This window comes from Amphibalanus amphitrite, unplaced genomic scaffold, assembly GCF_019059575.1.
Source record: "Amphibalanus amphitrite isolate SeventyFive unplaced genomic scaffold, NRLGWU_Aamphi_draft 000492F_arrow, whole genome shotgun sequence".
Classification (NCBI taxonomy): domain Eukaryota; kingdom Metazoa; phylum Arthropoda; class Thecostraca; order Balanomorpha; family Balanidae; genus Amphibalanus; species Amphibalanus amphitrite.
In genome coordinates, this window is record NW_024881986.1 from 459,018 (window position 1) to 480,221 (window position 21,204).

Here is a 21,204-nt window from a genome sequence, read left to right on the forward strand (position 1 = left end):
ATGGTGATGAGAAAGGTGCTGGAAATGGCCCTGAAACGTGACCCGAGGGTGCACACCGCTACATCACCTTACGTGGACGACATACTCGTAAATGAAAACATCGCTACTGCATTGGAGGTGAAGGGTCATCTGGAGGCGCTCGGTCTGACCTGCAAATCCCCGGAGAAGGTGTCAGAAGGTGCTCGTGTCCTGGGCATTCGAGTCTGGGGGGAGCGGCAAGGACTGTTCTGGAAGCGGGACAACCAGGATCTACAGCCGCCGCCAAAGCTGACGAGGAGAGAGGTCTTCTCGCTGTGCGGACGTCTGACAAGTCAGGTCCCGGTGTGTGGCTGGCTGCGTGTCTCCGCATCCTACCTGAAAAGACGCGCCACTGCAGCGACAGACGGCTGGGATGACGAGATCACCGACCCAGAACTCCAGAAAATGGTCATGGAAACGCTGCAGCGCGTGAAAACGGCCGATCCCGCACGAGGTCGCTGGGATGTCACCGGCGATGAGGGAGTCGTGTGGGTGGATGCCAGCTCCCTCGCCATAGGAGCCGTGCTGGAGATGGAAGGCAGCATCGTTGAGGACGCCTGCTGGCTTCGGAAAAATCCCGAGACACACGTGAACCTTGCAGAACTGGACTCTGTTGTGCGTGGCATCAATCTGTCCCTGGCATGGAACCTGAAGAAAGTGACTGTCGTGACGGACTCGAAAACGGTCTATCACTGGCTAACAGATGCGCTCTCCGGCAGAGCTCGGATAAAGACGAAGGCGGCGAGTGAAATGCTGATTAGAAGGCGCCTGGAGACCGTGAAGAGTCTGAGAGATGAGCACGGCCTCCAGCTGACCATGAAGTGCGTTCCGTCAGTGGACAACAGGGCTGACGCACTGACGAGAGTCCCGAAGAAGTGGCTGAACCAACAAAGCGATCCTGAGGTCTGCGGCGCTGCCTTCTCGGCGCCGGATGTGGTCAGGATCCATGAAACAAGCGGACACCCAGGCATCGGGAGAACGCTGCGCCTGTGTAGGGAGCACGACCCGGCTGTGAGCAGGCACCAGGTGCGCAGTGTCGTTAGCCAGTGCGAAAGGTGCCAGTCCATCGATCCAGCGCCCCAGCGGTGGACACATGGTTCGCTGAGCGTGATCAAATGCTGGGACAGGGTCAGCATGGACGTCTGTCACGTAAACGATCAGCTGTACCTGACTCTGATTGACTGCGGTCCGTCTCGGTACGCGATCTGGTGGCGTATAAAGCGACAGGACACCGACAGCATCATCACGGCTCTGGAGTCGGTATTCCTGGAGCGCGGCGCTCCGAGGGAGCTGCTGAAGGACAACTTCACCTCATTCCGCAGTGCCGCATTCCACGAGTTCGTCAGCCGGTGGGGTGTCAGCGTCCGGTACCGAGCTGCCCATGCGCCGTTCGGCAATGGTGTCTCTGAGAGAAACCACAGGTCGGTCAAAACAATCGTAGCGCGCAAAGGCTGCTCAGTGGCGGAAGCAGTCTACCGCTATAATGTGATGCCGCGCAGTGATGACCTGAACTCTAGTCCTGCCAACGTACTGTTCAACTACAAACTGAGAGTGCCGGACGTGGAGAGTGAGGAAAAGTGCGAAGAGAGTGAATGTGCTATGTTCAGTGTAGGCGATAAGGTATGGATCAGAGACCCTAGTCGCCGGTGTGATGTGCCAAGTTCCATAGGAACAGTCACCCGACAAGTGTCGGCGCAGTGTGTGGAAGTAGACAATTTCCCCCGTCACGTGAGAGATCTGAGACTGGCTTTCGTTCCCAGTCCGGAGAGTGGCCAGACTGAGCCGCCGAACAATGACAATGACAACTCTGGCCCAATTATCTTGCGAGAGTGTGCGCACGAAAGCCACGGGGAAAATGTGCCCCCTGTGACGTACGCTGAAGTTCTACGCCGCGGCATGCGGGAGAGACGCCCTGCCGTTCTGACCCAGTACCTACGATGATTTGTAGATCAGGGGGGAGTGTATTAGAATCTTGTGGCCGCAGTCGTGCCATTGCGGCGCCGCCGCCGCCCCGTCCACGCTCGGGATGAGTTATATGGCATTGTGCGGGGCGGAGCCGGGAGGAAACGGCCGGCGGCACGCGCAGCGCAATTGTAAATTTAAGATATGTCATTTAAGGCACGTAGGCCGCCAAGCTGGCGCCTTCCGTCACCTCGTCGCTGCTGTGCAAGTTCGCACTCGTTTTGGGCGTGTTCTAGACGTTTCGTAACCTGTTGAATAAAAGGTGGGTCACGTACGACCCCCGGCCAGTCTGGGCCGGCGCGCGACGGGGGCAGCTGGCAATACAACGGCAATGTGGACATAAGGAGTTTACTACAACTATATCTTTTAGAAGGCTGTATACCGCTAGTCGCCACTCGCCATTATGACTTTTAGAATGCTGCATACCGCCAGTGGCCACTATTATTTTACTCAAGGCTGGATATCGCCAGTGACCATTATCACTTTTAGAAGGCTGGATACCGCCAGTGGCCGCTATTATTTTACTGAAGGCTGGATGCCACTAGTGGCTACTATCACTTTTTAGAAGGCTGGATGTCGCCAGTGGCCCTATCACATAGAGGGGAAGTGTCCAATAGGGTCTTTCGGTTGTTTTCTCAATTAGGTACTCACCTCTAAAAAGTGGTGAATATTGACGTAACGTTTATCACTCAGTTTTAATCAATACCCTTACCTGGAAACCTTCGTGGTCCGACCTTTGAAATTTTGCATTGTTTAACCCGCGCCGGGCCGGGGGTGTTTGAACACCCCCTGCGGTTTTTCGCAGATATCTCAAAAACGGCGGCGCGGAGCGCCACTGTTTTTGGCACACCTGTTCATGCATCTTTTCCGCACATTTTATAAAAAAATCAGACCCAGGGCTCCAAAGGTCAGGTCACCAGGTCAGGTCAAGTGACCTCACCTCAGAAAAAAAGTTTCAATCCTCGTCATAGCTACAGCGACTGAACGATCGACTTGAAACTTTCAGCGATTGATAAGAGTAACAGTACATATGTACAAAATATTTATCTCGGAATTTCGATATCGGTGACCTAAGGTCAGGTCAATTTTGCGACCTCTCCATCATACACTGTAAAAAATATTCAGTACACTATGGCATGAAAATCAATCAAGCGAAAACGTTCATGGCACCAAAATAGCTTTGCAGGACACCCAGCCAGTTAAGATTAAGTTTGGACAGCCGATCATTTCTGAAAGCCGCACAGTTAAAAACCTCGGCCTCACTATGGACCGACATCTGACGTTCGGGGATGATGTTAGCCAGATGGTTGGCAGATGTACCGGTCTTTTGAGTTCGCCGTCCCATTACAAGCATGGCATACCTGCCGGACCGTTACTTACATTGTGAACGCGGTTGTGGTTTGCTCAATTCGCTACCGAGTACTGCATCTCCATCTACGGGTCCTGCGGTAAAACAGAAAAGCACTGCATTCAGAAACTGTTAACCCGGCAGTTGCTGGGGTATTTCGCCACCCACCGTTTGCTGGGGGGGGGGGGGGGGCGTTAAACGCCCCCAGCCGATAACTCGAGAACCAATAGGCGCAGCGAAACGCACGAGGCGGCAAACGAAAGAACGCGACGAGACGCTTCAGATGAGTACTTTAAAGTTGAATTTTGAGGTCACAGGTCAGGTCAAGGTCAGGTCAAACACCTGAAATCGGGCTTTCAGTAGCATGGACTCTAGGACTTCGCAATGGGCAACTCTCGTCATAAACTCTGTCAAAACGGTGCACAATCCATCATATAAGGCCTACAAGAGTGTCAGCTCCATGCAGGGGTCAGTCAAGCATAGGTCAGGGTCAAGGTCAGATCAACCGGGCAGGCACATATCCCCGAAAAAAAAACTGATATTCGCAACCTGTGACACATGTTTTATGGGTAATTTGGGGCGTAGAACACGATGGTGACATTCATTTTATCATATGTGTACGTGTTTGGCAAAAAAAGTTCAATTTAAGAAATTCATATATCATGGTCGTGAAGTAGTTACGAGAAATTGCCAAGATTCAGTTCAAGATTTTGGAAAATGCGGAACGATAATCAATAATCGAAGATAGCCATTTCATTCTTCATGATATTGGCAGTCTAATGGCGTTTACGGCATATCTATATGTCTGTTCTGTAATTTTATATGATTTTTGAACATATGCCGTTTTTGGTCGAAAACTCAGAAATCATGACGTCACTAAAACCTCGATATCTCAAAAATTTTCCGACCGATATTTTTGAAACTTTGTCACAATAAACTTCAATCAATTCCCTACAGGTAGGTACTCAAAATTTGGCGCCGTTTTTATGCTATGGCCCGGCGAAAAAAGTGGGGGCGTTTAACGCCCCCCCCCCCCCCAGCAACTCGCGGGTTAAATTTGTGAGCTCGTGTTGTGAGCGGCCGGCACAAATTTGATCACATTTCTGACGCGTTTCATCAACTCGGGTGGTTACACGCTGAGCTGCTCGTGAGCTACCATAGACTTGATAACAGTCTCCCTAGTTACTGAATTACCTGCCGACATTGCAGCCATGTTTTCGCATGTCTGTACTCCATATCCTACTCGCCAGATCGGCCAGCTGCACTGCCACTGCCAGAGAACAGACAGACATCCCAGTGGCGGATCCAGGGGGGGGGCAAAATGGGCATTTGCCCCCCCCCCCCCAAACGGCATAATTTTAACATTACGCCTATGGACGAGGCATGGAAAGAATCGATAAATTGTTATGGTTTGCCCCCCCCCCCCCAAAAAAAACTCTGAGCTGGATCCGCCTCTGAGACATCCTCCGGCACCAGGCGGCTATCACACTGCAGTGCAATGTTTAACCGGCTCCCGAGCGAGCTAGGAAATGCCTCACCGGATGTGGCTTCAAACGCCATCTTAAAAGGGACCCTCCCACCTTCAAAAAGGCTAATGAATTGGTATGAAGGTGATGTCACTCGGTTCAGAAAGAGCGAAAACGAATATCTACCAAATTTCACCGAAAAATACTCACCGGTTTTCAAGATATCAGACTTTTACTTTTGTTTACTTTTTGGGATCCCCGCTGTTCCTAGCGACTTTATTTGGAAGCAATAGTTTGGCAGCTGAAAGTGCGGCACTTGTCGCGCGAAAAAGCAGCATATACCACCGCGTGCTACGGAACGTTTTAGTCAAACATTTAAAAATCGTTAGATCTGCGCTGACGTCACACATTCAGAGGGGTATTCAAAAGCATTAGCCCCTCTGAATCCAAATGCTGCAATTTTGAAATTCAATATTTCCGATTTAAGGCATTTCTCGATGTTGTGAGTGCCAAAACCGGTAATTGTGAGCCAGGGACCCCATTTTGGCTATCTCAACTCAAATCTAATGTTAACCCGCGCCCGGCTGGGGGTCCTGGATTTCCACGCCCTGCTGGGGGGGGGGGTGTTTGAACACCCCCTTGTAACTCGGCTCCTGGGCCACGTAGCGATACGCGGAAGGCGGCGTTCGAAAGAGCGTCAAAAATAATTACGAAATCACTTCGGTCAACTTTTTGGTCAGGTCAAAGGTCAGGTCACCAGAGGTCATTGAAGGCAAAATTTCGCCGATTTCCAGGTCGAAAGTAGAAAATTTCCAAGAAGCCAACGCATAACTCGGGAACCAATAGAGCTACAGCGCCGCGGAAAAGCGCATTCCATAGCCCTATTAACCCGCGCCCCGTAGGGGGGGGGGCCGAAACGGACCCCCCCTGTCCTTTTCGGTCGATATCTCCTAAACGGCTGGAGATATCGCCACCAAACTTTCAGGACCCCTCCGGGCATCAATTTTACACATTGTGACCAAAAATTGTTCCAGAGGCTATGATAGGTTGGCCACAAATGACGTCAGAGTGACGTCATGTTCTGTGATTTTCGACCGAAAAAAGACCTTCGCGAGAAGACCTGTCAGGACTACAGCTTTGAAGATACAGAAAAATGATCAAGACATAAAAGGTGAAATTGACAGGGCTACAAAACTGATATCTCGAATGTTTGAAATTTTTGAGTTTTGACCCCCAAAAATCAAAAAAGCATTTTTTTATATATTCGCCAAAAAATCCAAAAAGTTTTTTGAGTTTCGAAAAAAAAACCTGAATATATGTGATAGTGCCTACCGTCTTCTATCTACATACCAAATTTCAGATCGATACCTCGTTTTTTGGCCAAGTTATAGCGAAAAAACTGTTCAAAAATGATGACGTCAAATTTTCAAACTCAATTTTTGGCAATTCTAGAACTCGTAGAGCAAAACGAAGACCACCATTAGACTCCCCGTGACGAGTTGCATCGAATCGATACCCATTTTATGCAAAAATAGCAACTTTGAAATTTGACCTAATTTGACCTGACCTTGACCTGACCTTCACGAAAACGTGACCTAGGCTGGCCCCAAAGGCTGCCTAACCCACATAATCGCATTTGTCATGTAAAATGGACCATAAAACACGTATCACACGACACATTCATATTGTGACCCCCGGTGACCTGACCTCGCTGTGACCTGACCTGGTATCAGTGACCTCAGATAGCAAAGTATGTGTTTGACGAACAATGTACCATCGATGGTTTTCAATAAATTACCAATTTACTCGCTTTCACAGCACATTTCTTGAATTGCCTGTGAACGGTGAAAATCTGACCTTTGACCTGACCTGTGACGTCATCGGTTTGACCTACGTCAATGAAATTTAGTCACAAGGTAGTTCCCGGGTGGGGCTATCGAACGCCGTTTGAATTTTGAAAATCGGCCGGTAACTTTCCGAGATCTTAGGGGGGGGGGGGGCCGCTTTCCGAGATCTTAGGGGGGGGGGGGGGCGAAACGCCCCCCCCCCCCTACGGGTGGTAGGGTCCGCCGGTAGCCCTACGGGGCGCGGGTTAACGCCCTTTCTGAGAAATTCTCTCAGATTTGACCTAACGTCAACGGTTTTGCCTGCAGGGGGCAAAAACTGCAAAAATAGCAGATTTTTTTCGGAAACTGTTTTTCTGCAATAACTTTTGACCCAAGCATTGTACGAGCTTACTTTTACCGGCATCGTGTTCCTTTCGTCAAGACGCATCGAATGAACTATAATTTGACCTTGAAGGGTCAACTTGAAAATTTGACCTCAGGTCAAGGTCATGACCTGACCGGAAAGGGTCATGTTGCATATCAGTCGATCCGTATCGTCGAGCTGAACACATCTAAGGCGTTTTCATCGCTCTAGCAGGCCTCTATCAAAAGTTATTTGCGAAAAACTGTTAGATACCATTCGTGACCTAAGATGACCTCAGGGCATAAACAAGGGTCACGGACACCATTTTCATGTTCAGTGTGTCTAAACCACTTGTAATTCGGTGTTTGGGAGTGTTTATAATGTTTTTCGTCCAAAAGCGGCGCATTTCAATTTTCTCCCATTGACTTACCTATAATGGGGAGGTCGCAAAATTGACCTGACCTTAGGTCATCGATATCAAAATTCTGAGATATACATTTTGTACATGCTATTGCTCTTAGCAATCGCTGAGAGTTTCAAAGCGATCGGTCACTCGGTGTAGCTATGACAGACATTCAAACTTTTCATGAGGTGAGGTCACTTCAAGTGACCTGGTGACCTGACCTTGAATGACCTTTGTCTGAAATTTTGACAACATGTGTAGAATTGATGTATGATAAGGTGTACCAAAAACGGCGGCGCGAAGCGCCGCCGTTTTTGAGATATTTGCGAAAAACCACAAGGGGGGGGGGGGTGTTCAAACACCCCCCCCCAGCAGGGCGCGGGTTAAGGTGGGAGGGTCCCTTTAAGCAGTTGCTGCTGTACACGTGGTACTGTTGTGGTACTGGGACTGATGGCTGATAAGTGAATGCAAGGAGTGAATGAATGGTGCTGTGTCTGTGTTTATCTGTCTTAGCCTCGCCGTTGTTTTGCCCTATACCTACCCTGGTTTTACTTTCACTGACGTAGTCGTAAGGTGACTCGGGTGCGGAAGAGCCACTGCATTGTGTATGTGGTATGTAGGGTAGCCTGGGGCAAGATGCCCCAGATAATTTATTTTGCTTCATAACTTTTGTCCCACATCACCTGGAAAGCCAAATTTGTGCACAATGCGTTCTTTGGACATTTTACTTTAAATTCCACCCCTCAAATTCATTCACTTATGATCGAACTCCCAGCTAGGAAGTGATTTGTGAAGCAACTGCAAATGGGGCATTTTGCCCCAACCCCAGGGCAAAACGCCCCACGGCCTGGGGCAAGAAGCCCCATACTCTAGATTAAAGATTAAACATGCTAGTTGACTAAATCATATATGAGAGGACCGTTAGACCTTGGGAGGCACGGCACTGAAGTTAGCACCTTCCATCCTGTCAGGTGTTCAGCTATGACACTATTGTATGTACAGGTTTTTCACCTGCCTCATAAGGCCAAATAATAAATTATTGCAATGCAAATGTTAACAAAATACTTCCTTTGCCATTAATTTGCTGAGAAAAGCACATAAAATTGCATAGAAACTTACTGTTCGCCAGTTACCGAACATTAGGAAGTGGGTATTCGGAACAACACATGAGGTAAAACGCCCCATGGGGCTTTTTGCCCCGCGACCTACTGGGGCGTTTTACCCCATCACGTAGTTCGGTCAGAGAACAACGCTTTGCACTCCAGCAAGACATAATTTAAAACGGACCAACCCATTATTATAAGCGTTAGACACTAGTTGTTCAAAATACATAAAAGTCGTTAACCTGATGTGGACCATGAAAGAACGCCATGATGCATAATCTGACTACAAAACATAAAAATCACTCCAAAAACAAATTTTTGGCTATATCTCCCTAAAGAGTTATCACAATTTCTTTCCATTTTGCTCATATAATGATCATATAGTGCACGTTTTATAGAAGAGAGGATGTTTCCCCAGAACCTTGTCAGTTCCGAGAAACATCGGTGAGGCGTTTTACCTCGGCGGGGCGACTTGCCCCGGTCTACCCTACCTTTAAATATTCTTTGAACTTTGGGGAGCGAATTACACGGCTGGTGAAATTTAACCCTATTAGTGGCAGGGGGGGGTTGTTTTTATCCACCCCTCAGGTTTTTCGGAAATATCTCCGAAACCGCTGAAGCTACGATGCTGAAATTTTCTGACTTTTCCTAAAACTAAATTGGGCACATTCCCTGAAAATTTCAAGTTCATAACTTTACCAGGGGCGGCTCCAGAGCACTGGGAATCGGGGGGTCCTATTCGTGAAGCGAGTCATTTGGGCGAAGATCACGATGCTGCACCAGTTTTACGAACAGTGAATAAAAGGTATCATGTGATAACATATACAGTTATTGTGCATCCTCTTTTGACACGTTTTTGCTATAATAGGCGGATCCAGGCGTCCAAAAAGGGGGGTTATGTTTTACCTCCCAACATAGGTGCCCTGACACCGCCTATGCATTACCAATACAATTTTAGTCGTTCTCTCATAAGAAAATTATAACATAACAAGACCATTACCACCCTTTTTAGAAACAGTACCAACAAAAACCTTATTTACTATACTTTTTGTGTACCCCCAATCTCAATGATCTGTATCCGCCTATGATTTTTGAAAATGCATATTTTTAGGATCCATGTGAATTCCTGGTTCATTCTCTATCGATCGGCAAAAGTTGCGTTAAGATTGGTTCAGAAACCTGGCCGTGATAAACAGTCTAAAATGTATCTGCAATTTGCCCGTTTTTACCCCCCTCTACCCCCCTATTGACATTTTTTTAATTTTTATTTTTTTAGAAATGTAGATCACGTTGAGCGAAATCGAATGCCGTTTGAATTTTGAAAATCGGCCCGTTAGATCTCGAGATATCAAGGGGGGGTCGTAAACAGCCCCCCCCTGCCACTAATAGGGGGTAGCCAGGAGCCTGCCACTAATAGGGTTAAAAGGTAAAAATCAAAAGTTAAAGGTAAAATTCAACGCCACGGACTGACAGACTGCTGGAAACCAGCTGTCATCTATCGGCGGTTGTCGAAACTAGAGATGTCAATTGGATACCAACTTTTTGGTATACCGAATACCGATACCAAACCGATACCAACTTGGTATTTGGTATTTCAATGCTAAGGTTTTCGGTATTTTGTTGGTATTATGAATCCTGACTAATGTAAAAGAGGCAGCTAATTTGGTAAAAAGTTGGTATTTTTCTCATTTTCCAAAGTCGGTTCGGTTTCGGTATTTTCTCATGGTCTTTGTTGGTATTTGGTTTGGTATTGGTATCACGATTCACGATTTTCCGTAATTGACATCACTAGTCGGAACCACATACGGCAGACTGAGCACAGGACCTGCTGCCACCTATCGGCGATTGTCGGAACCAGAGGCGGCCGACGGGCGAGCGACGGCCTTGAGACTGCCAGTGGCTGCTGGAAGTGTGGCGTAGAAGGTGGGAGTACTGAAAGTGGAGACGGAGAAATACGGACGGCGAAGACGACAGTACGGACAGAGGAGACGAGGTGAGGTCAAAGCGAGGGGTCAGGGGAGGGGGGTGACACAGACGGTCACATATCTCTGTGGGGATGAGAGGGGGAGGGGGGCTGGCTAAACAGTGTGGTCTTTGTGTGGCCTGTGGGTATTTTCCAGGGGCTCGTCCTCAGCGGCACGGTACCGTGTTGAAGTTATGGCCGAATGCTGAGCTCCAACAGTTGAACAAGCATAGATTCTGTTCGGTTCCATGCCTTAAATCTAAATAACGATGTTTATCAGCGCATCCAACATGGAGGTAATCCACTGGGGTGAGGTCACGTGACACATCCCCATCAGTCGGACATGCCTAAGAGCTGGACTTTTTGCACGCGTTCCCCGCCAGGGGGCGCCACTGAGGAAGCACCCTCTGACGTCACGTTAAAACTGCGCGCACTGTGCGCACGGTTCTGTAAGCAAGTAATATAGTGGTGGACGGTGGTCTCATGGTGGAAATTGGAATAAGTATTTTGACGTTGTAAAATTTCAAGCCGTTTTTTGTGAAATTAATTAGTAAATGCATTTCAAAAGTATTTATTTAAAGTGTGAAAGGAGAATAATTAGAAGAACATGGATATTTTCGTTCCCATAGCTTATTATGTGAGACATGATCGGTACTAACGGGTACTTCTAAGAAGTAGTGAAGAAGTACCAAACAGCCTGCTCGGCTACGATCGTCAGCTGTCCTTTGGAGCTGGACTTCAACGCTGTAAAAAAAATATGTGCGGAATTAATTTTTAGTTTCACCAAAATATAAGCAATTTATCATTTCTTTTTCACTTTTGTAATTATTGTTGAGTGAAGAGACATGTTGCTTGTTCTGACAATATAAATTATTAATCAAAAAAACGAAATGCGACGGTAAGTATCTGCTACTAAATTATCACTAAAACCAAATACATGGAGAATCTTGCTACGATTGCTTATAAAACGTGCTTATTAATACACAAATGTTTTATTTCAGACAAGAAGGATTTATTTGCCTGAAGTCTTGCGTCATGTGCTACTGCTTTGATTCCAAAGACGCTCTCCGGGTCGGGGTAATTTAGTTCTTCATCGATCGATGAGATTTTGATTCCATTGATATCCAAATTGATAAGCTCGGCACCATTGAGTAAGGGCGTCCCCACAGGGGTGACGCAGGAAATATGAATGGCGTTTACACCGACAGTAGTTTCCCACAGCCGGCAATGGGAATCTATCGTCGGTGTAAACGCCATAGTATAGTCCCATCTCCCATCCAACTCAAACACTGGGGAATATCCCCGCACTTTTGAGGACGGAAATCTATGGACCTGCTCGAAAAATAGTGGATAAAATACGGCGAGCTTTTAGTTTTATGGCTGGGTCTCCCTTCCGAGGCACATATTTACGGGGGATATCGGGTCATATTCCCCCGGCGTCCTGATGATCGGCGCCCAGCTCAACGTCGAAGGCGCCCTGATACGCGGCACTGCTATCTGTGAAGGTGCCCAGGTTGCTACCGCTCGAATTTTGGTCGCCTACTTAACAAAACCTCCGTTGGTGCCATCTCAGTTTCCTCGAGGTCAGGCAACCTTCACACGCCGTTGGCTACCTTGGCTGGCCGGCGACTCGTTCCCCTCGTGGCGACGCTCTTGACATCCAGTCAAAACTTGGAGTGGCTGGCGCCCCCAGTGGGGGCCGGGGAAGGGGCAGTGGGCCTCCACGTTGCTCTCTTCCCGAGCCTATGGTGACTTGGCTCAACTCTCCTCAATAGAATCTGGATTCTGCACGCTGTATTAACATGGGCGTAGACACCACTACGGACAATACGGACAGTGGGTGTGACAATCAGTAGTGCCATTCATATAGAGGTGTCATATATGAGCGGAGAGGCAACAGTACAGCTGAGCGGAGAGACAACATTAAAACAACAGTGTATAGCTAGCGTTACATGGAGCTGCAGGCAACCGGACAGCGGAGGCTTGCGAAAAATAAACAACTCGTCACTTCAACGTATAAACAATAGTATAAAAAGCAACATAAACACATATTCTCATGGTCGAACCCATGCACTAGCGGCTCACGGCGGGCACAGGCACGCAGTGCGGTAGCGGTACCGGATCACACGTCATGGGCGTTGTCTCAGCATAGGTTGTTATGAGCGGAGAGGCAACAGTACAGCTGAGCGGAGAGACAACATTAAAACAACAGTACAGCTGGCGTTGCATGGAGCTGCAGGCAACCGGACAGCGGAGGCTTGCGAAAAATAAACAATTCGTCACTTCAACGTATAAACAATAGTATAAAAAGCAACATAAACACATATTCTCATGGTCGAACCCATGCACTAGCGGCTCACGGCGGGCACAGGCACGCAGTGCGGTAGCGGTACCGGATCACACGTCATGGGCGTTGTCTCAGCATAGGTTGTTATGAGCGGAGAGGCAACAGTACAGCTGAGCGGAGAGACAACATTAAAACAACAGTACAGCTGGCGTTGCATGGAGCTGCTGGCAACCGGACAGCGGAGGCTTGCGAAAAATAAACAATTCGTCACTTCCGTATAAACAATAGTAAAAGCAACATAAACACATATTCTCATGGTCGAACCCATGCACTAGCGGCTCACGGCGGGCACAGGCACGCCGTGCGGTAGCGGTACCGGATCACACGTCATGGGCGTTGTCTCAGCATAGGTTGTTCGCAATCTAGTTGAAGCCTAAGAAGACGGCCAATGGGGTCTCACTGCTGCTGAGGCGACCTCGGAGACGATGCGTCGCCCCTCCTGTCGGCGACCTGCGGTGAGCAGGACTCCAGATAGCTGTCTGGCACGTTGCCGACACTGCCAGACGCTATCAGCAGGCCTCACTGCTGCAAGTGATGTGCAGATGGACGCCAGGTGACTTCGTCTGCAGGCGATTCCGGAGACCGCGGCCTCACCAGGCAGTACCACCTGCATCGCCATGTCGGTGTTTCTAGAAATGGAAAAATAACAGTATCGGTGAAGGACAAGCAATACAATGTATTCTGTTTTCCTCTCTTGCAGGTATACGTAATCTACCATTATCATTGTTCCTATTTCATTCAACTGAACCTGAAAATTCCATATTGGCACATTGTTTGACTAAATTTGTGTAGTTGGGAACAGACGCGACGCCACGGTGCGACGACTGGAGGGGACATTGACCATTTTGGAGGGGACGAGGACCATTTCAAGTCGATTCTTTCCATGCAACGCCATAGGCGTAATGTTAAAATTTTAAAAAGTGGAGGGGACAAGATCCCCTCCGTCCCCCCCCCCCCTGTGGCGACGCCCTTGGTTGGGAAGCAGATTGTTTGAAATACATGTTTGGCTGAACAGTGCAGAAAATATTTCATTGATCACTATAGCTGCAACAAAAATACTGAGACAGAAAACATTTGCGCTTACCTGGCTCCTTAGTCAGTCCCGCACAACGGAAGTGGTACCATTTATCGCAGCCGTCGCATCCGACCATCGGTGCTGCACTGATGCTGCTGCACTCCCCACATTCCCAGTACCTTAGGAGCGTCTTGGCTGTGAAAAGATTACATGAGTCATGGCGCATACATGAATAGTAAGATGCTTATATGTTTAACATCGCATAGCAAAGACACAACAGCTGGGAGTCAAGTGTAAGCCAAAGTGTAAGCCCTGCCACGTTTTGCAGACTGGATTTTAAGCAAGAAAAGCTTTGCTAAAAATGATGCTTGACGAAGCCTCATCCTACTGGGCTGTCTGACATGTCTCCCTGTGAAAAGCATGTGGCCCTTATATTGTATATATGAAGAATATGTTAATAATACAGAGAAAATACAGTATAAATTATACCCAACGTTTCATCTTAATCGACTTTGTCAAGGGTGTTTGAACAGCTTGAGATGAGTGAAGTGTAAGGGTACCTTACATCTGAAAATAAACTGAATCTGCGTTCAATAAACATTGATTTTGATAATACATTTCACAAATCAACTGCTAATAACAATCATACTAAAATAGCACGACAGATAACTAACAATCGCATGAAGAACTTCTCTTGATTCGCCCAAGGCCCTCTAACCGATTCGCCTTGACATTTGTCGTCCGAACGAATGTTGTCTGAAGTTACACATTTGTCTTTTCTGCGCAGCATTTGTGTTTGCCATTTACCGCACCAATGTTCGCCAGCGGTGGTGACTTTTCCTTACCTGCTCACGAAACGTCACACACGACATGACGTCACCCGAAGACGTCATCAAAAAGTCCAGCTCTTAGGCGTGTCCCATCAGTCTGACGTAACCTGCAGGATAGCTTTATGCCAGTGGTAGCTATTCAGGGTTAGGTAGTTGTAGGGGTATATCAATATAGGGTCTTGGGTTGGGTGCAGGGTGTAGTGAGTGGTTGGGTTAGGTAAATATTAGTCAGGCATGGCTAGTTTTGGCCGGGCTCGGCCTTGGGCCGGGCTAGGTGAAGCTGATAGGGAGGCCTGAGAGTTGAGACCAGGGCCTGGATGGATTATCGTGACGTTTACAACTCTTTCAATAATCAGGACATGTAAAAACATGGTAAGGAGCGTACTTATCTAAAAAACGACGGGCACTCAGCTTCAGTTTTCCTGAACGGGGAAGTCCCCCTGGCGCGGTTCGCCCCGCTGCGCGTGGGAGAGGGGAAGTCCGGCTGCCGTTGGGCGCGACTGGCTGGCGGTTGCCATGGAGACGTCTCAGCTACCAGGATGAGGAGCTCGTCTGAGGAGTTTGGTCAGGTCAAGGCCTTATATACCGGTCAGGTCAGATTTGACGACCTATTTCCGGTGTGACTTTTATCTTATTACGTTTTATAGAATCGTTGTAGTTATTGTCGGGGTGTTATTCCTATGTGACTTTTATCTTATTTATTACGTTTTATAGAATCGTTTAACCCTCGCATGTGTGCGGCGTTTGCCAGCTTCTAATGTGTAGGGGAGGGGGGGTCGGTTGGACCCCCCCTTGCCGTTTGGCCCCTGGTCGAGCTAGAGCTTCGCGGAAAAAACGAGCGTGTTGCCCGTGACGAGAGGAAGCCGATGATACCCAATTTTAAGGTCCTAGGTCATTGTTTGACCTTCCAGGTCAGGTCAATGACCCAAAGTCGGGAAAATCGGGACCTGTTAGAAAGTCGTAAAGTGTGGCTGCTAAGGGGTTTTTCGGGGTGCTGATCACGAATATCGTGTTAGTTTTGATCACAGATGATGTCTTGAAGCATTTAGACCAGGTCGGGTCAGGTCAGGTCAGGTCAACCAGTAGGCGTCGTGACGGGTATTCGTAGTACGTGTCAACCGCCTCTGACAGCTTCGTAACATGTTACGAAGTCACCAAAACTACTTCGTAAATGTTCAAATGGTTGCTAAATTCGAATTCAGCTCCAAAAACTAGCCTAGAAACATGTAAAACTCGAAAAAGTGACCCGAGGTCACCCGAGGTCACCAAAGGTCAATGACCTGACCTGACCTTCAGGTGACCTTGACACACACGGGAGTAACATCAAATCACATGTTTGAACGTTTGAAACCACGAAAAGCTTGCAAACACGCGGCTAGTGCGAGCCGACATACGCGAAATCGCGATTCCGGCCAAACATGGTCTCGGAAAAGAGGTCACAGGTCAAAAGTCATTTGGGTCAGGGTCATGAAATTCTCAGGGTAGGTGTCAAATTGATCAATGCGAGGGTACTGAAAGTTTCGTCGCGATCGGCCGCTTTTTACGCGAGTTATTCGCGAAAAACCATGGGGGGGGTCCATCCGACCCCCCCCCCCTACACATGCGAGGGTTAACCCGTGCCCGGCTGGGGGTCTTGGATTTCCACGCCCTGCTGGGGGGGGGGGGGTGTCTGAACACCCCCCCTTCTAACTCGGCTCCTGGGCCACGTAGCGATACGCGGAAGGCGGCGTTCGAAAGAGCGTCAAAAATAATGACGATATCACTTCGGTCAATTTTTTGGTCAGGTAAAAGGTCAGGTCACCAGAGGTCATTGAAGGCAAAATTTCGCCGATTTCCAGATCGAATGTCGACAATTTCCAAGATGCCAACGCATAACTCGGGAACAAATAGAGCTACAGCGCCGCGGAAAAGCGCATTTGATAGCCCTATTAACGCCCTTTCTGAGTAATTCCCTCAGGTTTGACCTAACGTCAACGGTTTTGCCTGCAGGGGGCAAAAACTGCAAAAATAGTCGATTTTTTCGGAAACAGTTTTTTCTGCAATAACTTTTGACCCAAGCCTTGCACGAGCTTACTTTTAACGGCATCGTGTTTCTCTCATCAAGACGCATCGAATGAACTATAACTTGACCTTGAAAGGTCAACTTGAAAATTTGACCTCAGGTCAAGGTCATGACCTGACCTGAAAGGGTCATGTTGCATATCAGTCGATCCGTATCGTCGAGCTGAACGCATCTGATGCGTTTTCATCGCTCTAGCATGCCTCTATCAAAAGTTATTTGCGAAAAACTGTTAGATACCATTCGTGACCTAAGATGACCTCAGGGCATAAACAGGGGTCACGGACACCATTTTCATGTTCAATGTGTCTAAAACACTTGTAATTCAGTGTTTGGGAGTGTTTACAATGTATTTCGTCTAAAAGAGGCGCATTTCAATTTTCTCCCATTGACTTATAATGGGGAGGTCGCAAAATTGACCTGACCTTAGGTCATCGATATCAAAATTCTGAGATATACATTTTGTACGTTCTATTGCTCTTAGCAATCGCTGAAAGTTTCAAAGCGATCGGTCACTCGGTGTAGCTATGACAGACATTGAAACTTTTTATGAGGTGAGGTCACTTCAAGTGACCTGGTGACCTGACCTTGAATGACCTTGGTCTGAAATTTTCACAACATGTGTAGAATTGATGTATGATATGCGCCGCCGTTTTTGAGATATTCGCGAAAAACCACAAGGGGGGGGGGTGTTCAAACACCCCCCCCCCCCCCAGCAGGGCGCGGGTTAAGTTATTGTCGCGGTGTTAGAAAATAGCGTTGAATAGCTATAATGTCTCTTGCTGACCCCTGGTTACCTAATAGCAGACCTTATGTCAGGAACGGATAGATTATAACTTTAAGAGATGTCAATCGGATACCAACTTTTGTGGTATAATGAAACCAAGCCATTGTCATCCCGGTTTGGTATCGGCTTTCCAATAATTTGGGATGAACACCACTGATAAGTAATCCGCAGCGAAGGAAGGCCGCGACTCACCAACGGAGTGAGTACTGGGAAACGCGTCCATTTGGACCACGGCTCTGATATCTGACCGGTACGGCGGGCCGTTTCCACCTTCTCTCTCTCTCTCTCTCTCTCTCTCTCTCTCTCTCTCTCTCTCTCTCTCTCTCTCTCTCTCTCTCTCTCTCTCTCTCTCTCTCTCTCTCTCTCTCTCTCTCTCTCTCTCTCTCTCTCTCTCTCTCTCTCTCTCTCTCTCTCTCTCTCTCTCTCTCTCTCTCTCTCTCTCTCTCTCTCTCTCTCTCTCTCTCTCTCTCTCTCTCTCTCTCTCTCTCTCTCTCTCTCTCTCTCTCTCTCTCTCTCTCTCTCTCTCTCTCTCTCTCTCCTCTCTCTCTCTCTCTCTCTCTCTCTCTCTCTCTCTCTCTCTCTCTCTCTCTCTCTCTCTCTCTCTCTCTCTCTCTCTCTCTCTCTCTCTCTCTCTCTCTCTCTCTCTCTCTCTCTCTCTCTCTCTCTCCGGCTCCAGTTGCTCTCTACCTGTGTTTCTGCCGCCTGAACACACAGACACGGAGCTGATCCACGGCCGAGTCAGCTGACGGAGACGTGACACCGAGCCGGTGCTTGGTGTCGGCGGTAGACGGGTCAGCGGGGTCAGCGGGGGGGGGGGGGGGATGGGGGGAGGTTGTGGAGGGAAGTGATACGGTGAGAGTCCATGAACACCCTCTGCTCAGTTCACGGCGGGTGGGGAAAAACACATGAAACTTCGTACGAACCAACTGTGGATGAAACTTCGTACGAACCAACTGTGGATGAAACTTCGTACGAACCAGCTGTGGCTCACGCACCACGCCTACACCAGCCTCTGACGTATAAAAGTAGCTCTGTAAAAGCCCCGCCAGGAGTCGTATCTCCCCCCCATCCACTCGTTATGAGAGGGCCGGGGGACTGGCCAGATCAGGGCTGAGGAAAGGGGTTATTCTATACGTACCGCATCATAGTGTCTCGAAAACTTCGTTACTTTACCCGCGAGCTGCTGGATGAGCTAATCCCCCACTTTTTTCGCCGCGCTTAAAAAAACGGCCGCGTCGCAGGAGTGCCAAATTCTGGTTGCATGTAGGGAATCAATTGAAGCTCATTGCGATGAAATTTCAAACAAATTGGTGGGGAAAATTAAGATTGAGGTTATAGTGACGTCATGACTCCTGGGTTTCCGACCAACAACGGTATGTGTTAACCCTCGCCCGTATTGGTGTTTTTCCAGACGCGAACGTATAAGGGGGGGGGGGGGTCCGTTGGACCCTCCCCTTGCCGTTTCGCCCCTGATCGAGCTAGAGCTTCGCGGAAAAAAACGAACGTGTTGCCCGTGACGAGAGGAAGCCGATGATACCTAATTTTATGGTCCTCGGTCATTGGCTGACCTTGCAGGTCAGGTCAATGACCTAAAAGTCGGGAAAATCGGGACCTGTTAGAACGTCGTAAAGTGTGGCTGCTACGGGGTTTTTCGGGGTGCTGATCACGAATATCACGTTCGTTTTGATCACAGACGATGTCTTCATGCATTTAGTCCAGGTCGGGTCAGGTCAGGTCAGGTCAAGCAGTAGGGGTCCTGCCGGGTATTCCTAGTAGGTGTCAACCGCCTCTGACAGCTTCGTAACATGTTACGAAGGCACCAAAACCACTTCGTAAATGTTCAAATGGTTGCTAAATTCGAATTCAGCTGCAAAAACTGGCCTAGAAACATGTAAAACTCGAAAAAGTGAACCGAGGTCATCAAAGGTCAATGACCTGACCTGACCTTCAGGTGACCTTGACACCCACCCTAACGCATGGGGGCAACATCATATCACATGTTTGAACGCTTGAAACCACGAAAAGACTGCAAACGCGCGGCTAATGCGAGCCGACATACGCCGAATCGCGATTCCGGCCAAACATGGTCTCGAAAAGTAGGCCACAGGTCAAAGGTCATTGGGGTCAGGGTCATGAAATTTTCAGAGTAGGTGTAAAATTGATTAACGCGAGGGTACTGAAAGTTTCGTCGCGATCGGCCGCTTTTACGCGAGTTATTCGCGAAAAACCATGGGGGGGGGGTCCGTTCGCCCCCCCCCCCCTATACGGGCGAGGGTTAAAAAATCATAAACTCACAGATTAGCCATAGGCACATGCCGTTACGACCATTAGACTGTTTCAGGTGACACCGTTCTCTCAGTATTTTATATACCGTACGTTTTCTGTTTTAGAAATGGAGCCCAGACAGCTCCAAGAGGAGGTTATCCAGATGAAAGAAGAGATGGCACTTCTGAAGGAGGAACTGACACGTCGTAATCAAGAGGGCATTGCCCGTTTGGATGGGGAACTGACCACTCTGAAGAAAAACTGCGACCACCTGAGTGAACAAGTGGTCGGACTGGAGGGAGAAGTGGCCACACTGAAGGGAAACAACGCCACACTGAAGGGAGACAACGCCACACTGAAGGGAGACAACACTACACTGCGTCAGGAGGTGGTCCATCTACGTGGAGAGGTGGTCCGCCTGCGGCAGGCTGTCCTCGAGGAGCGCACCACTCGCCAGGTCGTCGTGGAGGAGCTGCGGCAGGAGGTCCGCCGGCGAGCGGCGCTATCCGGCTGTCCCCAGGGGTGAGACTGGGAGGCAGCAGGGGTGGCACTGGGGGTTAGTCGTTGGGATGACGTTAGGGGGTTAACAGTGGGAGTTAGTCGGTTTTGACTGCAAGGGATTGTGAATAGTTTGTAAGAGTCAAACTGGTTGTGTAGGTGTAGACAGTTTGTAAGAGTCAACCCGGATATGTAGAGAGTTCGTTTGTAAGAGTCAACCCAGTTGTGTAGACAGTTTGTCTGTAGATTTGACCCGGTTGTATGGACAGTTTGTCTACATATAAGAGCCGAACCGGTTGTGTAGACAATAGACAGTTTGTAAGAGACAACTCGGTTTTCTAGACAACTTGTCTGTGAGTGACTGTGAGGCAGCAGGCTGCTGGGTGGCACAGGGATTGGGGGGAGGGGACACTAGATGGGCTTTCACAGATCGATGGTACGGTGCTGTCTTGGAAGTGGAGACGTCTGAAAATTATCGTCTAATGTCCGACCTCTGATGACGTCACACCACGTCACACTGACGTCATTCCTTCCCAGTGACGGCGATGAGGTGGCTTCAATGAAGGTTGACACTTGCGACAAGACAAGTGACACCATCCGCACATGTGACGTCATCACCCAAGCTGAGGAGGAGGCGGGACTGGCGGGCGGCGACGTGCCAGAGGCTGCACCGCAATGGCCTTCTGCCATTTATCTCCTGGATACCGAGTTGTTGAAGATGGTGCTGAGCAAGATGGACTGCTGGGAAATGTTCCGCGCCAGACGGGGTGAGTGTTCTGGCGACTGACATTGTTTGCAGGACGGTAGAAAAGAGTATAGATCATGCTTCATTATGATATACAGTCCTTCTTGGAGTTCCTTTCCTAGAAACCGGCGAGCTCGGCACGAGACATTACCTACATCACCGGCAGTCCGGAAGTCGGAACCGGGACAGACAGACTGGCAAAGGG

The 21,204-nt window shown here is 48.6% G+C and overlaps 2 protein-coding genes across 5 annotated transcripts in view; both read left to right on the forward strand.

Annotated features, from left to right (window-relative positions):
- On the forward strand, positions 1 to 18,237 carry LOC122392579. The gene is made up of 2 exons (XM_043387624.1): positions 1 to 1,585; positions 18,206 to 18,237. The coding sequence occupies exons 1-2, from the start codon at positions 1 to 3 to the stop codon at positions 18,235 to 18,237; spliced, it is 1,617 nt and encodes a 538-aa protein (XP_043243559.1).
- The window catches only part of LOC122392589, a 19,996-nt gene continuing 9,185 nt past the window's right edge, over positions 10,394 to 21,204 (forward strand). For all 4 annotated transcript variants that reach the window (XR_006258549.1, XR_006258550.1, XM_043387639.1 and 1 more), the window contains exons 1-3: positions 10,394 to 10,483; positions 19,882 to 20,278; positions 20,792 to 21,021. Coding sequence is in view for 2 of the 4 variants with exons in the window: in XM_043387639.1 (XP_043243574.1) it covers positions 19,884 to 20,278; positions 20,792 to 21,021 (625 nt within the window). In the remaining 2 variants the exon portion in view is untranslated. The remainder of the gene's footprint in view (positions 10,484 to 19,881; positions 20,279 to 20,791; positions 21,022 to 21,204) is intronic.